The sequence below is a fragment of the Piliocolobus tephrosceles genome, chromosome 8 (assembly GCF_002776525.5).
Source record: "Piliocolobus tephrosceles isolate RC106 chromosome 8, ASM277652v3, whole genome shotgun sequence".
Taxonomy (NCBI): Eukaryota; Metazoa; Chordata; class Mammalia; order Primates; family Cercopithecidae; genus Piliocolobus; species Piliocolobus tephrosceles.
This window is the reverse complement of record NC_045441.1, coordinates 38,825,544-38,845,257: the sequence shown is the minus strand read 5'-3', so window position 1 is coordinate 38,845,257 and position 19,714 is coordinate 38,825,544. Positions and strand designations below refer to the sequence as shown.

Here is a 19,714-nt window from a genome sequence, read left to right as displayed (position 1 = left end):
TAAGAAAAAGAACTAAAGCGTTAAAGTGGGTGATATTACACCACCTACACAATGTTTAAAGAATAATGATGATGGGCAGTGGTACACGGACACTAGAAACTGGTTTCTGTAACTTTTTAATGTAAGAAGTTGATTGATTGAGCATAGGGTCAGGAAGATTTGCATGAATTTTGTACAGTATGCAAAATTTTCCAAATTTTCAGAAGGCTTTGTAAAATTGTTCAGTATGTAATTAAGTAAATAACTTTTCACTTTCCTCCTAAGCATGAGGAAAGCAGCTTTTATACAAAACAACTAATGCCAGCTCTCAAGGTCACCAAAATATCCGTTTGCCCTTTCTCTTTTCTCTCTCTCTCTTTCTTTCTTCTTTCTTTCTTTCTTTCTTTCTTTCTTTCTTTCTTTCTTTCTTTCTTTCTTTCTTTCTTTCTTTCTTTCTTTCTTTCTTTCTTTCTTTCTTTCTTTCTTTTTTAAGGCAAACCACATTTCTAGTCCTTTACTTGTATACAAATCAATTTTTTTTGGTCAGTCTTTTCCCCCAAATTTCTGCTATATAATTTTAAGACCAGTTGGTATGTGGGCATTTCAGACTTAATTTTGTCTGAAATAAGTATTTATGAAAGCCATGGTTGTTATGAATGTGAGTATTCTTTTGTATTCTTGTGGTTGTGTTTTTCTCTTTCACCCAAGGTGGAACACAGTGAGGACAGTTTGCACCGTGTGCCAGAGGTCTCTTTATTCGAGGGGGAATTTTGATTGACATATAAATCCGCTCTGCTGAGGTTTTTGGTCAGTGGGGAAAATTCTCTAAGGGAGCTGGAGTTGGGAGGGACCAGGCAGAGCATCTGCAGGCTCTGGCGGGAACAAGTGTTTCTCCCCGGATGCTTTTGTTTTGCAAGGGGCAGGCGTCCTCAGATGCCTTCCACAAAGGAAGCCCTAAAACCACCCTGGAGCAGGGCGAGGGCTGATGGGGCTGTCCGGAAGAGAGGTTCTCATGCACCCTGAGGCTGTCCCCAATGCCTGGATAAAACAGTAATATCAACAAGGCTGTTAGTGACTGCAGATAGGTAAGTCCAGGCTCCCTTCTAAGTCCCTAACCTCTTGTAGCTCTCTGGACCCCCACGACAGCCCTGTGATGGGGGACACAGATATTGCCATGCTCTCTTTACAGATGAGGAAACTGAAGCAGTCACGGACCAGAAATATTTTGGGTCCCTAATCTTGGAGGCAAATATTGATACACAATAAGAAAGAGTGTAATGAATGCAGTGTCCTGCCCTCAGGTGCAGACAACTAGTGCCTATATTAAGGCTGAGAGAAAACCTGCTTAGTCAGTGTGGTGGTGAGAAGGAGTCGAGCCTTTCGGGATGTGGAGTGCCTGCTGCAGAGCTGATGCCCCAAGGCTGCCGCAGACGCTACAGAGCTGATGCAAGTGAGCTGGCGGCTGTGCGCTCATCTGTCCCAGACAGCTCCTCCCCAGCACTCAGGGTTCAGTTCAGCCACCAGCCTGTGAGGGGAAATTTGACAAAGTGGAGGTGATGTAGGGAGGAGACACAGGACACATAGGAATGAGGCCAGGCCATTTGGAAAAGGGAGAGAGGACAGAGGGTGATTAGCCTGGAGAAGGAATTACACGTAAGCCCTAAGACACAAGAGAGGCCTGTGGTGTCTGGAAGTGTGCCAAGAGAGAAAGGCGATGAAGTTAGTTCCCATCCTCTGGGGTGGGCGGCAGTGGCGAGGCGGGGTGGTTGCAATACTTGCGGAGCCTCTTACCTTCCTATGGGCTTGAAAGGCTACAAAATACGTTTTTAAATTACAATAGCGACTGTGCTGTTTCTCTCCTGAGACAGTGCGTTCTCGACAGAACAGGGGTCAAATCATTTGGTGAGGTGTCGTGTACCTGGAAAAATCAGATCTCACCTAAACCCAAGGTTTTGTCCCATGACACTATAAAAATGGCATGAATGTTGATGGATGAAATCTGATTTTTGAAGGATTTGTGTTTTAACACAGAAATTGCTGATCTTTACTGTTTGGGGGCACTGTGCCTGCATTAGTTGGCTAGGGCTGGCTTAACAAAGTACCACGGACAAGTGGCTTAAACAAGAGATGATTTCTTTCAGTCCCAGAGGCCAAAGGTCCAAGATAAAGCCATCAGTAGGCTGGTTTCTTCTGAGGCCTTTCTCCTGGGCTTGCAGATGGCTGTGTTCTCCCTGTCCTCACATGGTCTTCCTTCTGTTTATCTGTGTCCAAATTTCCTCTTCTTATAAGGACACCAGTCACACTGGATTAGGGCCTGTTAACCAAAAAGTATGTGAGACAGGTCTCAATCAATTTGGATATTTATTTTGCTAAGGTTAGGGACTTTCCTGGAAGAATAAACATGAAATCACAGAAACAGGGTGTGGTCTGTGTCTTTCTCCAAAGATGATTTTGAGGCCATCAGTATTTAAAGGGGAAGGCAGGCTGGAGGGGAAAGAGGGAGTGTAAGGTCACATTACTGAATCCACGTGTTGTGAGAGGAAAGGAGCAGGTAGGGCAATAGTCAATGATGTATTTGTCTTCACGCTCAGTAAATCAGCTTTTTTTATAAGATAAGGTGAGCATAGAGTAGCTACCCATAGAGATATTTAACCTTTTATCTGTAGCCTTCTCCTTCGGCACGAAAGGAAAGGTATCTTCTTGCATGATAGCGTCCAGCATTTTTTTTTTTTTTCCTTTGGCATAGAAAATTGAGGCACCGAGTTTTTATTTTCCATTCACATTTCTCCCCCTCCCCTTTTTAAAAAAGTCTTGCAGAAAATGCATTTTAGAAGAAAATGCTTCTCTAGCCTTGGGTTTTATCTGGCCTCTTGTGATTAAGACAGTTTATTTCTAGAGAGATAAGTCCCACGTTGTTAGGAAAGCTCATTTTTCGCTGGTTGTAGTCTCACGACCCATGAAGAAATAAAATTGGTGGAGGAAGAGAGAGAGAAAAAAACCAAACAAACATAAAGGGAGAACAGTCCTGGAAAACTGATATAAGCTGTATTCCTCTGAAGTCCCTATGTCAGTAGGCAGGTATGAAAGTAGTTTATGTATATAAATAAGTTCTTGTTATTTTCTTCCAAAGTTGACGTTGTCTAGCTTCAGTTTACAGGGCTTTAAGAAAAGCATAGCTTAATATTTAGTGATTTCAAATCATGATTAAAAACGAAAAGAAGGAAAAAAAAACCTGACGACATTATTTTGGAGAATTGTAGCCAGGAAAAATTTTAGAATTCAGTCCAAATTGGCCGGGTGCGGTGGCTCAAGCCTGTAATCCCAGCACTTTGGGAGGCCGAGACGGGCGGATCACGAGGTCAGGAGATCGAGACCATCCTGGCTAACACGGTGAAACCCCGTCTCTACTAAAAATACAAAAAACTAGCCGGGCGAGGTAGCGGGCGCCTGTAGTCCCAGCTACTCCGGAGGCTGAGGCAGGAAAATGGCGTAAACCCGGGAGGCGGAACTTGCAGTGAGCTGAGATCCAGCCACTGCACTGCACTCCAGCCGGGCGACAGAGCAAGACTCCGTCTCAAAAAAAAGAATTCAGTCCAAATTGTAGAAAATAATAAAAACGGACAAACATTAGGCAAGGCTAGAATCTAATTACAGATATACTATAGTTTATTTTGAAACATAATTTTTCTCTTTCCAGTTCCCGAATTTTATTAAATACAAAATTATAACAGGGCTAATTTATTTGTAAAATAAATTTTAGTTCTATTATGATTGGTTTGCTTATTTGAATAAAGTTCAGCAAGAATAATCATTTGCTATATAGGTTTGCTCTCTCGCTCTTTTTGTTTGTTTTTTTAAATTGGTTTTGTTGGAATCTTTTCATAAATGATCTAAGATTTAGACCTTTTGTTGTTGTTGTTGTTGAGACAGAATCTCCCTCTGTTGTCCAGGCTGAAGTGCAGTGGCATGATCTTGGCTCAGTGGCATGATCTCAGCTCACTGCAACCTCCACCTCCCAGGTTCAAGCGATTCTCCTGCCTCAGCCTCCCAAGCAGCTGGAACTACAGGCGCCCACCACCATGCCTGGCTAATTTTTTGTGTTTTTAGTAGAGATGGGGTTTCACCATGTTAGCCAGAATGGTCTCGATCTCCTGACCTCATGATTCACCCACCTCATGATACACCCACCTCTGCCTCCCAAAGTGCTGAGATTATAGGCATGAGCCACCATGCCCAGCTGATCTAGACCTTTTTAAAAGCCTCAGTCCCAGCCAAGGATTTTTCTGTGCCTATAGATACCTGAGTGAACTGGTTGAATTCTGAATTCTTCTCTTTTCAAGGTCCCAGGAAAACTTAAGGTTCCTAGCCCTGTTAGAAAGTGACATTTTTTACTTACCACAGGTCAGGACCCTGTAAAGGACAAGGTATGGGGCCAGTTTTTCTAAGGGGCTTTTATTAGCTTTGTAGGTCACCCTTATTTTCTCAAGGCAATCTGAAAATGTCATTCCAATCAAAGCCTTGGTAAAATAACCAGTGACAGAACAGGACCACACACAGGTCATTATAAAATAAGTCATACGTTTAGCCAAAGTGATAACTCAAAGATTTCACAAAAAAGGGAAACACCTTTATTCTTTGAGAGAAGAGACTTGCTTTTCTAAACAATAAACTCTAATAAAGACAGTATCAGGCTAATTAAACTTGTCTCTCAAATTTTATAAACAAATCTTTTAAATTTTAATCATCTTGGCCAAAATTTATAATTTCCATAAATCTTTTTATAACCTTTTATAATTTTTTAATTAAAGAATGGGTTAATGTCCCAAGAAAACCTTGTTAATCTGGCATATGGACACAGATGCTGGTCTTGCATCAGTGTGCCTTTGATATTAGTGTGCCTTTGATATTGATGTGCCTTTGATATTAGCGTTTAATTTATAGAGAAACTAAACTAATTTTTCTCTCAAGATCAGCTCTTTCAATCTTATGGTCCACCTCTTCTGTGATAGTCCCTGGGCCTAGAGGGGTTGAATGGTTTTAATTTCTGACCCTGTGTCTCATGAACACAGTTTATTTTGATTGTCATTTTCTCCTCAGTCTGAAGATGAGGCTTTTGACTGTTGTCAGTGTTTCAGATTTAGCTGGACTTGGTGTCTTTTTTAGACCCAGGAGTCAAAGTTCGGTAACAGTACAATGACTTTAGAAGCAATACGTAAAGTTATGTGGATGTAATAACCTTAATTTTTTAAATCTCAGTTTTCATAGGACTTTAGTTAGGCATAGGAAGAGTGCATTCTGTGTCATAAGTGAAAGTTTTTTATTTCATAGAAGAATTTAGAGAATAATATAGGAAGAAAGCATTTGCTTTAGGCTGGGTGTGGTGGCTCATGCCTGTAATTCCAGCACTTTGGGAGGCCAAGGTGGGAGGATTGCGTGAGATCAGGACTTTGAGACCAGCCTGGCCAACATGGTGAAACCCCATCTCTACTACAAGTACAAAAATTAGCCAGACATGGTGGTGTGTGTCTGTAATCCCAGCTACCCTGGAGGCTGAGGCACAAGAATCTCTGGCACCCAGGAAGCAGAGGATGCAGTGAGCTGAGATGGTGGCACTGCACTCCAGCCTGGGTGACAGAGCAAGACTCCATCTCAAAAACAAACAAACAAACATAGAAAACCATTCACTTTAGACCTTTAAGATAAAATACATTTTTAAATCAGCCCACAATGTCAGTCAGAACCAGAGGGGAAAAAATTAAAGGATCTGATAAAAAGTTGAAAGAGTTACTACCTCAGGCTCTCTTGAAGGGGAGAGAAAGCTGAAAACAGTGAGATGAAATTAAAGTTGAATTTTTGGTTTATGAAAATTAAAATGTCTTATAATTTTATTAAGAATAAATCAGTACCTTAAGAAAATTTAGTTGTTCTAACCAATTTTTTAGTTTATTAGCATATTTTTAGTATCAAAACCCAATTTCTAGAAAGATTATTATAAATAATTTTTTCTAATTATAGCCAACTTGATCACAAACATTTTTTCATAAATCTCTTTGTATAAACCTTATTATGACTTACACAAACCATTTATTGAATACTTGGAGTTTCTGTTTTATTCTAAATACCCTCTTTTTTAAAGAACCAGTGATTTTATTTTAGGACAAAAAAATTATCATACAATATTTTTGTCATGTGGAATTATTTTCCTTTTAATCTTTCTTACATATTTATAACATTTTTTGCATCTCTTTTATTTACTGGTTCCTTTTACCTTGTTATAGAATGACCTTTAAATAATCTTTGAATTAGACAAAAATTATTTCTTTTTAATAAGAACACATTGTTTTTTAGAAAAACATTTTCCTATAATTTTTTTTTAAATTGGAAATGACCCAGACATTTAAGCAATATCTATTATTTTGTTTAATGTAACTTTAGGTTCTAAATTATATGTCAAGTTTTTTTTAAAAAAGCATTTGTTCTATTACATTTATCTAATTCATTTTTTAATAGATTACTTATAAAAACTGATGGTCATCATTTAAAGTTATTTCCCTCCTAACCAATTTTATAGGCTGTGAATTTCAGGTGTTTACCAATGTAAAATACTTAAGGTTAAATAAATGTGTTTGTTTTTTCTTTTTGCCAAATAATTCAGGATTAACTGTTTGCTATTAAACCAACAATATTAAATGCCTTACTTACCAAAAATTACACAAAGATAATTCTCTTTTGGGCTGCATTTATGGCTTTATAACCCTCATTCCAAATATTGACACCTTATACTATTCAGCAAAGATAAATATAAAACTACTTGATCACAGGCTTGAGGCACCGCGCCCGGCCGACAGTTCTTAAGGCTTTCTAATTTTATTTTGCCAATAATTTTGAAGCCAGCTTATTTGTTAAAAATTAATTCAAGTCATGTGAACTTGAAAAGCATTTGGATTATTTACTAAATTTATGAGTTCTCCTTTATTTTTAAGCCAAATTGGTACCTTGTGGCCACAACACATAACAAAACGCATGTATATATGCATAAACACACCTAAGCACACAGTCATGCAAATAAAGATCCTATAGCTTTTACTTCAGAACTCTAGCCACGATATATCAATACAGACTCATCAGTTTACCAAAAAACGGTTGGACAGAAACAGTGGTTTTTATCTCAATGCCAGTAGAAAGGTCCTCTAAACTAGATAAATATATTTTCTTAAGTAAAAAACATGTCCTCATGTTTTTTATAAACTTTACCAAAAACACCTTACTATATACTACTAACCCTAATTCTCAGTCTCAGTGAAAAATCAAGGATTACTTAATTTAATATAACATGACTTTAAGTTTTCAAATTACTGGAGAGAGTTTTGAGACTAAATTTACCAAATTAAACTTACCAAAGATTACTAAAACTACATGAACTGAAAAGCCTCTGAGCTAGTTGCTATTAGTCAGACAAAAACTTAACTTTTCTTTAGGCCAATTAATTAGAACTCTTTCATTTAATTGGTAGTGAAATATTATTTCCACATGACACATACGAATGTATAGACATAATAGACCCAGACAGAGGCAGATCTTATATATTTAAAATTTTTCATTTGCCTGTTTTCAAAAATGTTCTTTTTCCTACTTTAGACTATTAAAATAGTCTGGAGGGAAAGAGAGTGGGTATGGTAATCCACGTGTTGCAAGAGAAAAGGAGCAGGTAGGGAAATAGTCAATTATGTATTCATCTCCCACTCAGTAAAATCGCACGTTACAACAAGATACCATGAACTTAGAGTAGTTACCTGTGGAGACATTTAACCTTTTAGCTGTAGCTCTCTACTTAGGAACAAAAGGAAAGGCAACTCCTTGCATGACTCAGCTTTGAGCTTAATTTTTCCTTTTGGCAGAGTGAATTGGGGTCCCAGGTTTTTATTTGCCTTTCAAAGCCCACACTGTATGACCTCATTTTACTAAATCACCTCTTAAAGGCCTTATCTTCAGTCAGTCACATTCTGAGGTCCTGAGACTTGAAACTTCAACATACGAATGCAGAGGAAGGGGCACATAATTTGGTCCATAACAGCACTCATAAGAAATCACTAGTTAGAGCCATAAGCCTTATATCTAAGGTTTTAAACCAGATCAGCTTATTTTAAACTCCACAATCTTAATGATCATCTGATTACTGATTTATTTGATTCGTATGAAAGTTATATTTTCATTTGATCTCACTATACCCAAACACCCACGTCCCCGTTTTTTCCTCATTTTTCTTACCACCAAAGAATTTTAATTTTTTCATTCCACAGTGGATAGTCTTCACATTGCCTTGCTGACACAGCGGCCTGTGCTGTATCTCACAGTATGCAAAGCAAGAGTGCATGCACGCAAAGCAACCTACGTTTTACAAACACACATACAAGCAAAAAGATGCACATAGAATACACTGGGATCATTTCTTATGGATATAGAAGCTGGAGGATGAGAGCTGTTTTTTGGTGTAAATGAGCCAAAATCAGGGTCACTTTTGTTCAAGCTGTCCCTGACTTGGTTTTCACTGTAAACACTGGAAGTAGTCCTGAATTTTAGCTCAGGATATACAGCCTCAGAGCAAAAGACAAGTAGGTGGACCACAGCATCCCTTCCTCTAGACACCGTTACATTAAACTGGCAACCATTGCAAGCACAGCAAGTACACTTCATAATGAATTCATTATTCTGTTCATAAGCTATTTTGGGGACAATATTATTATCCACTGATCATGCTTGGTCAAGGTTGGCTTCCCCTGCCTGTTTGCGAATGGTGCCTTGTAACGTGGAGACGGGGAGTGGGGAGAGTGAGAGCTGAGAATCTCTACTCAGAGGCTTTTTTTTGCACTGTCCAGATATCATGAAATAAATATAAATATTTCGACAGTCTAAGAGAAGATTACAGTCATGTGATCTACCTTAACACAATAGAATACAGATAATAAGGACACTTGTAAGAACCAGAATTCACAAAAGGATAAATATTCCTTTAGATTCCTAAGAATTTAAGCAAAAAAATCCTAAGTGGTGAATTTTTAAAGTGTCTTTTAAAATTTCACTAATTCAGTAAACAACACATAAATGGATTTTTTTTATTGCTTTCACTAGTTTCTTTGTATTCTTTAAAATTAGAAGTGTTTCTCTTTTGTTTAATTAAATTGTACCGATGGTTAGTCCATAATTTAACATAAACACTTTGGTTGTACTCTTTAAATACTGAAATAGACAAAATAATTGAAGTTTCTGAAACTGACAATCATTATAAGCATAGTAAATATGTTTTATAATGAATTCATTATTCTGTTCATAAGCTTTTTATTCTCCATTTGGTATTTTGAATCTTCTATCTGTAAGTTTGAGCCATTCTGTCCAGAGCTTATTGCCTGTTTAATGTCAGGTCTCCAAAGAAAGAGTCAAATTCCATACACACGAAAGGCATATATTATCCACATTTGAAAGATGGCCTGTTTTTTTCCCAAAATGTTAAATTTTGCCATAAATTATTTTATAGTGTTTGTATACTTCTGTTACATTGGGAGATTTTTAAAAATTCTATTTCTTTGAAACAATTTTAATCATTCTAGTAATTGTTGAGACTTGATTCTAGAACTTGTTTTAAAAGTCTTAGTGGATAGTTTTCTACTTATCTGTTTGGATTCTTTGCACTTAGGTCTGGGAACCCTTTAGTATCTTGAATTTTTTATAGATGTTATTGGGACCAGGAGGTCACATGAGTGCTCATTCAGGGAGCACTATGTAGTGTTGCAGATTTTTTTTAAAAGAAAATTTAAGAAGCCAGGCTTTCAACCCAACACAGGGGTCCTTTTCCTGATCTCCTAGGACTGTGTCTGGTTTGAGAGAGACTTTCCTCACCAAGAGGCTCATGCAAGTGAGGTCACCATGTGAGGTGACTTTGGTGCCACAAAAGCATGTTTCTCTGTGTGTGTGTGTGTGTGTGCGCGCACACGCGCACGCACCCATGTATGTCCTCAAGTACACATACACATCTGTTTCCATAAAATTCTTTCTCTTTATAATATCCATTAACTCTTACCAATAAATGCAAATTTAGTACCTAAATATGGAAGAGGCGGCTACCACAGGCCCATTAGAAACATGGGCCAATGAATAAAGTATAATGGGAAACTGCAAATACTGAGAACTGAATGAAAAGAAAGATGCAACATAACTTGCCACACACAGCTAAAGCAGCACCTACAAAACAGACGTCAATTGAAAAGAGGAAAGCCAGAAAATCATAAGCTAAGTATCAAAATTAAGCTGGAAAGCAGCAACAAAATAAACCTCCAAAAAGTAAAAGGAAGAATACAATAAGAATTAAGAAATGTAACAAAATACACAAAAAAGACCCAGCAGAAAGGATCAACAAAGCCAGATGTTGGTAGTTGGCCTGCCTAATTACATAAACAATCTCTGGAAAGATAGGTCAAAAATAAAGAGAAGACACAGATAACCTGTAGTAGAAAATACAATGGCACAATTACAGATACTTCAGAGATTTCCAAAAATAGTAAGGGAGCATTATGAGTAACATCAAGCCAAGAATCGCCCATAAACACATATATACAATAACTGCAACAAAACACGATACCAAAACTGACTCGAGTAAATAGAAAACCTGAAAAATCTTATTGCTAATACAACATATCAATAGTTAAATTTTCTTACAACAGAAATACCCAAATTCTTAAACAGTGAGTATCCTAAACTGCAGGGAACTTATAGTCCAATCATAAGTATAATTCACAGAGAACAGCAAAGAGGCCACACTGCCTCTTATATCATGAAGCTGGTCTAAATTTGATTCTAAAACCAGATGAGAAGCTGAGACAGAAAAACTATAAAACAATCTCACAAACTTAAATGTAAAAATTCTAAGTTAAACATTAGCAAATAAAAAATCTAATGAGATTTTTAAAAATATAGTATACCATGACCAAACTGTGTGTAATCTGGATATGCCAGGATGTTTTAATAGTAGAAGATTTTTAAAGTGCCAGTCACCATGTTAACAGTGAAGGAGAAAAAAAGTTATCACATTAGATGCAGAAAAAGCATTAGATAACAGTCAACAACATTTCAGGACAAAATGTCTTAGTAAAATCATAACAGCAGAGAACTTTCTTAATCTGATAAAAGGTAACTACCAAAAAACATAGTGAACCTATACTTAACGGTGAAATATTAGAAGCACTCCCTTTAAAATCAGAAAAATACGAAGATTCCCATAATCTCCACTTCTATCCAACATTGGACTTTCCTCCATAGTGAAAAAAAAAAAAAGATAAAGAAGTAAACGTGTAAGGATCAGAATGGAAGACATAAAACTCTCATTGTCAGATGATGTCACCTCAATAAAAAGAGAATCCTCAAAGTATTATTAATAAAAGAACCCAGCAAGATGTCTAGATACACTAACATTTTTAAGGTTGCATTTTTTTTTACATCTGCATTAAACAGTATGTGTAATTTTTTATTACACAAAAGGAATGCTCTTTATAATATCAAGAAAAGATATAAGTTTACTATGAACAAACATATCAAAACCTGTTGAGATTTATATGGAGAAAATTCTATAATTTTTTGGAAGTCATTAAAGAAGTCCTAACTAAGTAGAATGATATGTTCATGAAGAGGAAGACTCGATATTAGACCTCAGCACAGTTCTAATAGATATCCTGGCATAATATTTATACGGGCCAAGAAAGGCCAAGAGAATTGTGAAAAAAAATATAGTGAGAAAGTTGCCTCCTTAAATATCAATGTGTGTGTGTAAAGCAACCATGACTGAACTCATGTAGCATCAGCACGGGCACAGATGGGTAGAGCAGATTAGAAAAGAGAGCCAGAAACAGGCCCCACGTATTCCAATTAGGGCTTCTAATATTTACAGAATTGTTGCAATCCAATATGACAAAATAAGCAATCTAACAGAAAAATGAATAAAAAATTCGTTATCAAGGAGGAAACAGATATGTTTAATACATGTGAAGTTACCCTCCTTAGTAATCAGAAATGTAAATTGAAATCCCAGTGAAACACTATAGATTGTTTACAATAGTCTCTTTATACTAAACATTGACCAGGATGTGGAAGAGGAGCTCACAGACGGCACAACTATTGTGGAGACTGATTTGGAGCTATTGAGTAGGGCCATAGATAGATGCTTTCTTCCAGCCTTAACATAGCTCACCTTGTGCTAGTCCATTGGCAAATGCATGGCCGACGGGCGCTGCCACTAGGGGCTCCAGGAGTATGCGCAGGGATGGTCCCATGTCCATAGCAGTGTAGTTTGTCTATCAATAAATGGGAAATGATAGAATGAATGGATTGGGATATGTGCCTGCACTAAAATCCCATGAGGTCATACAAATGAGTGAGCAAGAGCTCTGTGCATGAATGAATGTGAAACTCACAGGTCTATTTTTGGGTAAGAAAGCAAATTATAGAAACATACATGGAATTATAACATTTATGATAATACATCTTAAGTTTATGTTACAGTATATTTGGCAGTGTGCAAAATAATATAGATTGCTTAGGGATTTGGAGAGAAAGTTTTGTAGAACTACGTAAGAGTAGGAACCCAATTTCAGCCTTGAGGCCTCTTGTGTGGGACAGGGAGAGGAAGCAGGTGAGGGACAGCGATATTTAACTTTTATTAATACTTATAATTTAAGTTTTGCTTCATAAGCAAGGGGTGGTGATTTATTCTTTACATCTTTTGTATGGCTTTAATAAGTGCAACATTTTTTAAATTAAAAAAACATCTGAAAGGTCCCTGCTGAGGAGAATGAGAAGGGGAAGAATGGTCTTAGTGGACAAAGGGCAGAGTTCTACTGATAGCCATAGATATTCACATCCCTATTGATCTTGTCTCTTTAAGGCTAGGCACAGAGCTTTCTCTAATGCAGAGAGACCCAAAGGGCCTCCCCTCCCCAAACCAGTGACTCCCCATAAAATGCTTATGATGCAAGAAAATTCCCATACACACACAAAATTAGGTGCAATCAATTTTCTTCTACAAGTCAAAGAGAGAATATACACTAGACAGCTTATTATTCCTACTGACTTTGTCTGTCTTTAACCTTAAAAAAAAAAATAAAGGCTCAATGATCTTTCATAGATAAATCCAGCCTCTCTCTTACTTCCTTGGTAAGCCACATCCCAGCATCCTATTTCATGCTCACTGGGTTCTCTTTCAGAGACTCTCACATTTTATTTGTTTTCAAGCCCAAGCTACTGTCAGATTAACATTTCTTCTCTAGTTTGCCCTTAGGATACTTTATTTGCCACAAAATTGCTTTGTGATGGTGTCACCACACTGCCAATGAAGCGGAGCAATGGCAATTACCGTAAAGCACAGACCCTTCAAAGGCCTGTCCAGTGAGAGTTTGGGTCTGAGTTCTGCAGAATGACTACCAGTGTGAGTGCTCTGTGTGCAGACAGGTGAAAGGGGACCCCTGTCTGCAGCCCAGGGCATCCTGGCCTTCTTGCTGATTAGCCCTCGGGATTTTCACCCCACACACACTTACTGATGCCAGCAGGGCCAGGCACTGTACTGTCCATGGAAAGAGAGAGGAGCAAATGCTAACCTCTCTGGTTTTCCCTCTTGACACTAATTCTCCAACTCTGTAGACACCATCTGGGTATCCTAAATTCACTCCTATTCTGACTGTAACTACCTAGAGGTAGCATCAGACTCCACAGGATTAAGAGCTCAGTCCCACCAGCCTGCCCCCACTTCAGATGCCAGGCACAGCGTTGGGTCTCCAGGTTACCCACAGTTCTGTCCCCCATGGCTACAAAGTCAGGGGGGTTCCCATAACCCCTGCCCCAGGTTCAGTAACTTACTAGAACAACTCACAGAATTCAAAAAAGCATTTTACTTAGGTTTACAGGTTATAAAGAGTACAAATGAAGAAATGCACAGGACAAAGTACAAGTGGGATGGTAGGTCACGTGGCTTCCGTGCCCTCTCTGTGTATGACAGCATCCCAGCATCGTGAAGCATTTACCAACCCGGAGCTCTCCAACCCGGCCACTTAGGAGTTTTTAATGGAGTTTCATTCAGTAGGGATGATTGCTTAAATCACTGGCCAACTCATCACCAGCCCCCTACCCTCCCTGGAGATTGGAAGCCATCGAGGAGACCCCAGCTCCCAGCTATCTTATTAACATGCAAAACACACTCTTATCACTGTGAGATCTGAAGGGTTTTAGGAGCTGTGTGCCAGGAACCGGCAACAAAGACCAAATCTTTGTTTTTTATTCTAAGACTCCCAGGTACTTGGAGCAGAGATAGGGCCATGAAGGCAGAGTGGTGTTTAGGGCAGGGCCGTAAGCAGATGCCTGAGCTGAGGCAGGCGGGGGGAGGAGAGAGGTGGTCCAGTCTAGGGTGCTTGGTTATCAGCCCTATCATTTGTTCTCTAAAACCAGGGTGAAAAAGAGATCAGACTTAACGGGAGCCTTTAGACTGGACCCCACTTACCTGAAGCACAGCCATCAGGATTCAGGTAAGCTGTGAGCTTGCTTTCTGTGGACTGTTTTCTGGTCTTGTTCCCCTCAGAGCTGCCCTGGAGGTCCCTGGGAGTTAGGGGAAGACCATCCATATCCAAGGAGGCTCCCACAGAGGAGCTGGGGTGCAGTGCATTCGTGGATTTGACCTTGCAGCCCTTCCCCTGTGGGTGGGTTAAGAGGCCTGGGGAGGCTCCCTGGGGGAGGCTTCTGCTCTAGAAGCACTGAGAACCTGCTGGGCTCATTGCAGGAGCAGGGGCAGGTGGGCATAGCCATGGGATTTTAATATGGGCATCCATACCTCCTGCAGACAAGGAAACATCTTTAACATAATGACGGCCATAATGTCTTTACAAAAAGGCTTTGCATCACCTTCTACCAGTACCATGAGGAGGCAAAGTAAATGAAGGAGGTTGAGTAGAGTTGGTGAGTGAAGAGAAAATAAGATGAAGCCAAGGCTCAGATCAGCACACCAAGGTGCACCTAAGTCATTTGGTCAGTAGGCCTGCTCTCTGTGCCTGGCGCTGGTGACAGCCAAGGAGGCTCAGCACTTGCCTGCAATGTCTAGCAGGGAGGGGATGAGCGGGCAGTTATCAAGTGGCATCAGGGGACACAGGTTGCTCCGGGGCCACAGCAGGGAATGCACAATTCTTGGCTTTTGAACTTCACCTATGTCATCTCATTTGACTTGAGCCAATGTATCTGGCCGATTAATGGTAGGCATTGAACTAGAACCAAAATAAGTAGAATTTTTTTTGATAACTGAAAATTCTGTCACAATGCTGGTGAAGGGGTAAAGTGGTTACACCAGTCATGTAGGCTTTGAAGATGTATTCCTTATTAAAGATATACATTTGGAAAATAGAGTCAATGCTGGGCCAGAAAATTCCTGTAATCCCACCACTCAAATGCAAACATTGCTAATATATTGCTGTATTTCTTACTAGTCTTGTTCAATGCATTGTTTGCTTTGTTTTAACTCTGCACCACTTACCAATCACCAATATACAAGCTGCCCTTCCCACACGTATCTCATGAAGTTTTACGTCTTATGGGGCACCTAAGACCTATTAAGTAGTCCACAGTTCAGGTAAAACCATTGTTAGAGGAAATTGCTGGCTAAGAGGTTTGTCATTTCTTTATGTTAACAATAAAGAATTGTGCAAGGAAGCTTCTAAATTGGGCCAGTTCTTCACTTCATAAGGAAGCAGATTCACAGAGAAGCAGATAGGAACTTGCACTAATTAGACACCGTATCTGAATTCTTCTACTGAAAACCTCCAGTTTTTCCATCCTGTAGAAGCTTCTGCAATGACGGAAGTCTTCTATAATTCTGCATCACCCAATATGGCAGCCACCAGTCCGCATGTGGCTAATGAGTGCTTGAAATGTGACTCGTCTGTTGAAGAACTAAAGTTTAATTTCCTTTAGTTTTTTTTTTTTTTTTTTTTTTTTTTTTTTTGAGACGAAGTCTAGCTCTGTCGCCCAGGCTGGAGTGCAGTGGCCGGATCTCAGCTCACTGCAAGCTCCGCCTCCCGGGTTTACGCCATTCTCCTGCCTCAGCCTCCAGAGTAGCTGGGACTACAGGCGCCCGCCACCTCGCCCGGCTAGTTTTTTGTATTTTTTAGTAGAGACGGGGTTTCACCGTGTTAGCCAGGATGGTCTCGATCTCCTGACCTCGTGATCCGCCCGTCTCGGCCTCCCAAAGTGCTGGGATTACAGGCTTGAGCCACCGCGCCTGGCCTCCTTTAGTTTTAATTAACTTATATTTAAATGTCAACAGCCACATGTGGCTAGTAGCTACCGTATCAGATGGTGCAGTAATAGAAACTAAAAAGGTCGGGCATTCCCTCATTTTCATTCATGACAATCATCTGGTTCTTTGACAATTTTTTTTTTTTTTTTTTTTTGAGACAGGGTTTGGCTCTGTCACCGAAGCTGGAGTGCAGTGGTGCAACCTTGGCTCACTGTAGCCTCCACCTCCCCGGCTCAAGTGACCCTCCCACCTCAGCCTCCTGAGCAGCTGGGACCACAGACATACACCACAAGTCCCAGATAATTTTTTGTATTTTTTTTTTTTTTGGTAGAGATGGGGTTTCACCATGTTGCCAAGGCTAGTCTTGAACACCTGAGCTCAAGCGATTTGCCTGCCTTGGCCTCCCAAAGTGCTGGGATTACAGGTGTGAGCCACTGCACCGGCCTCGATAATTTCTTCCTGAGTGCTTCCTGCATGCAGTCTGTTGGGTGCTTTGTTTCATTTGCAGTGGTCTCTGTGAGTCATTGTCAGATGCTGCTACTAATGTTATGCTTGTTTAACAAGCTCCCTTACTAATGAGAGGCCGTGTGGCATAAAGGAGAGTACTGGTTATGGGTTGAGACAGGCTGTGTGACTTTGGGCTTCCATCTCAGGGTCACTCATGAAACAGGGGGTGGAGGTCCTGCATCTCCTCCCAGCACTGCCGTTTTTTATGCTAATGGAGAATATAACTATTTTCTCCTGGCAGCCAGGTGGCAGTCAGGGAATGACATCAAGGGGTGACTTGAGATGTTCTTGTAAATGCAATGTAGACTGCTATATGGTCCTGCCACAGCCCCTGTTGACTGGGAAAGTAGGGGACACTGATGTGCCTGGTCCAGCCCACATTCGTGGATCTACTCCCACAGCATGAGACTCCCTTCTCCACCGATCTGTGCAGCAGGACCACAGCATGTTGTCATAATCCTCACCTGACACCTTGCGCAGGATCACTTGTATTAATAGAAACTCCTGTCTATGAGCCTGCATCCAGGGTTCTTTCTCCTGGGATTTGCTGCTTTAGGCATGAGAGGAGGCTCAAAAGCAAATCAGCCATTTTTCATAACCAATGTGGAGCCACTGAGTCCAAGATAGTAACACTGACTCAACAGATATTCACTGAGTATCTGCGCTGTCCCAGATACTGAACTAAGATCTGCTAAGATCCGCGGATACAGAGATGAATAAGCCCACCAAGAGTTTCATTCTCTTCTTTTAAAAATATTCTATTCACTCCGTATATCACAAATTCACCTTCTCATGCATGAATGAATGCATGATGAACGATTTACGTGATCTGAACGCTAACTCTCTACTGGGAACTAGATGAAACCTCAGATGTTCATGCTATGTAACTGCAGAAAGCAAAACTAATGCAGGTCTATTGAGAGTGTAACATTTCCAGTTTGTGTTTTGGGCATCCTGTTCTCGGGAGACTCCCCTTGAATATGTTACCCTGGGAAGTGCCACAAAGAACAACCAGACCCAGCCTATGGGTAGTTTTATTTCTGACTTAGAAGACACAAGAAATTTACCTGGAGGATGAAAAGGATTAGCGTGTGATCAACAAACCTGTCTCATGGTTTCTTTTTTCTTTTTCTTTCTTTTTTCTCCAGGGCTTATCACTGACTACCGGGTAAGTGAGAGATTCCACTGTAATCTTAAAAGCCAGTGGAGTGCTGGGGAGCTCCTCCGGAGCTGTCATGGGTCTCCTCCCCACTCTTATGACCAGCACACACTGATGGGCATCTTCCAACGGGGTCCTAACTGACACATTAGGGGGGTCCTGTCAGGCAGCGGGCAGCTCTGCTGAGCCCCCCAGTCAGAGGTCTCAGGTTAAGAGGGGGAAACCTGGACCCTGGACTTTGCTCCTGGGGAGGGGGAAGGAGCTTCTGCCCCCCCATTCCTCTGGAAGGAAAAGGCCCCTCTGCCCTGAGCTGCTGTGTGCCTGGGGCTGCACTGGTGGTGGCAATGGGAGAGTGAGGAATCAGGGAACATAAAAAGCTCCCAGGTGGGGACAGTCATCTCAGCATCCTAGTCTCAAATGCATTGGTCCTCTCTCATTTTTATTTGCCAAAGTGTTGAATGAGGCATACTTTGAAAATGCCGGGTTGTTCTAGTGTTAGTCTGGAAAGGAATTTGGAACCAAAGGCAGTGGCTGCGAGGCTTATTGAAAGAATAGAACCCAAGGGGGAGGGTGAAACTCAGGGGAGGCAGAGGTGTGGCCACTGAGCTGGCCGTCTTCTGCTATCAAAAGATGACCTGTGGCTGGGCGCTGTGGCTCATGCCTGTAATCCCAGCACTTTGGGAGGCTGAGGTGGGCTGATCATCTGAGGTCAGGAGTTCGAGACCAGCCTGGCCAACATAGTGAAACGCCATCTGTGCTAAAAATAAAAAAATTAGCCGGGTCTGGTGGCGGGCATCTGTAATCCCAGCTACCCCGGAGGCTGAGGCAGGAGATTCGCTGGAACCTGGGAGGCAGAAGTTGCAGTGAGCCGAGATCGCGCGTCTGCACTCCAGCCTGGATGACAGAGTGAAACTCTGTCTCGAAAAAAAAAAAAGGTGATGACCTGTGTCCACTTCTTTCTGGTCAGGCGTGGTGGGCACCATCAAAGCAGAGGCTGCCATTTCCCGACAGAAGTGTGTGTCTAAGTGCTATTGGAGCAAACATTGTCAGCAGCCAGTGTGATAATGACCCAGCAGGGGCTGCCCCTCAAAGGCATGTGTAGCTTGCCTTCTTCCTGTGACAGCTGTGAGCCAGGAGGGAGGGGGCAGCAGTAAACCTTCCCAAGCCATCAAGGCTGGTCCCAGGACAGTTTTGGCAAAGTTTGCCTGGGACCACCCAGTTCCACACCCAGGGAGAAAGGCCAGGGTGTGTGCACATAAGGGCACAGTGGGAAGATCCATGGATGATGCCATTTAAAACTTTCATATAAATCCCTATTAACAATCTGACTTATCCTTAGAAAGTTATTATTGAAAGGAAAATATGACAATAATATTAAAAATAACTTGAGGACCTGCTCACCCTGACCTTGTATCCTCACACCGCCGTGGCCTGTGTTTCTGTCTCCTCCTATGGTTCATGGCCTTTCTCAGACTTCATGTGGCAGGAGGGCCACGTGCTGCACAGACCACACTGCAGCTGGTTCTCATGTCACTGAAACTAAAATCGCAATACCTTCTCCACTCCTCCACAGTACAGAAAGTCTACACAGAATCCCATGTTATGTGGTGTAATTATTTCCCTGTTATTTAACTACTTCCCTGGGAAAGTCCCTTGCTTTCCTAAATGACTGTGCAGTGAGCATCTGGCACATCCAGCTTTCTGCTGAGGATGAGCTTCTTCCTGCGGCATGAGACTGAAAATGGGGTAACAGG

General features: G+C 40.8%; 1 protein-coding gene across 12 annotated transcripts in view; it reads left to right on the top strand.

The window, feature by feature from the left end:
- DDC (dopa decarboxylase) overlaps positions 1–19,714 on the top strand; it is a 105,191-nt gene that overhangs the window by 70,989 nt on the left and 14,488 nt on the right. For 10 of the 12 annotated variants that reach the window (XM_031936014.1, XM_031936016.1, XM_031936013.1 and 7 more), the window contains 2 exons: positions 14,461–14,537; positions 17,950–17,969. In XM_031936014.1, coding sequence (XP_031791874.1) covers positions 14,461–14,537; positions 17,950–17,969 — 97 coding nt within the window. Of the gene's footprint in view, positions 1–1,280; positions 1,648–14,460; positions 14,538–17,949; positions 17,970–19,714 lie in introns of those variants that run through there. The other 2 variants (XM_031936015.1, XM_023232037.1) reach the window with 2 other exon arrangements.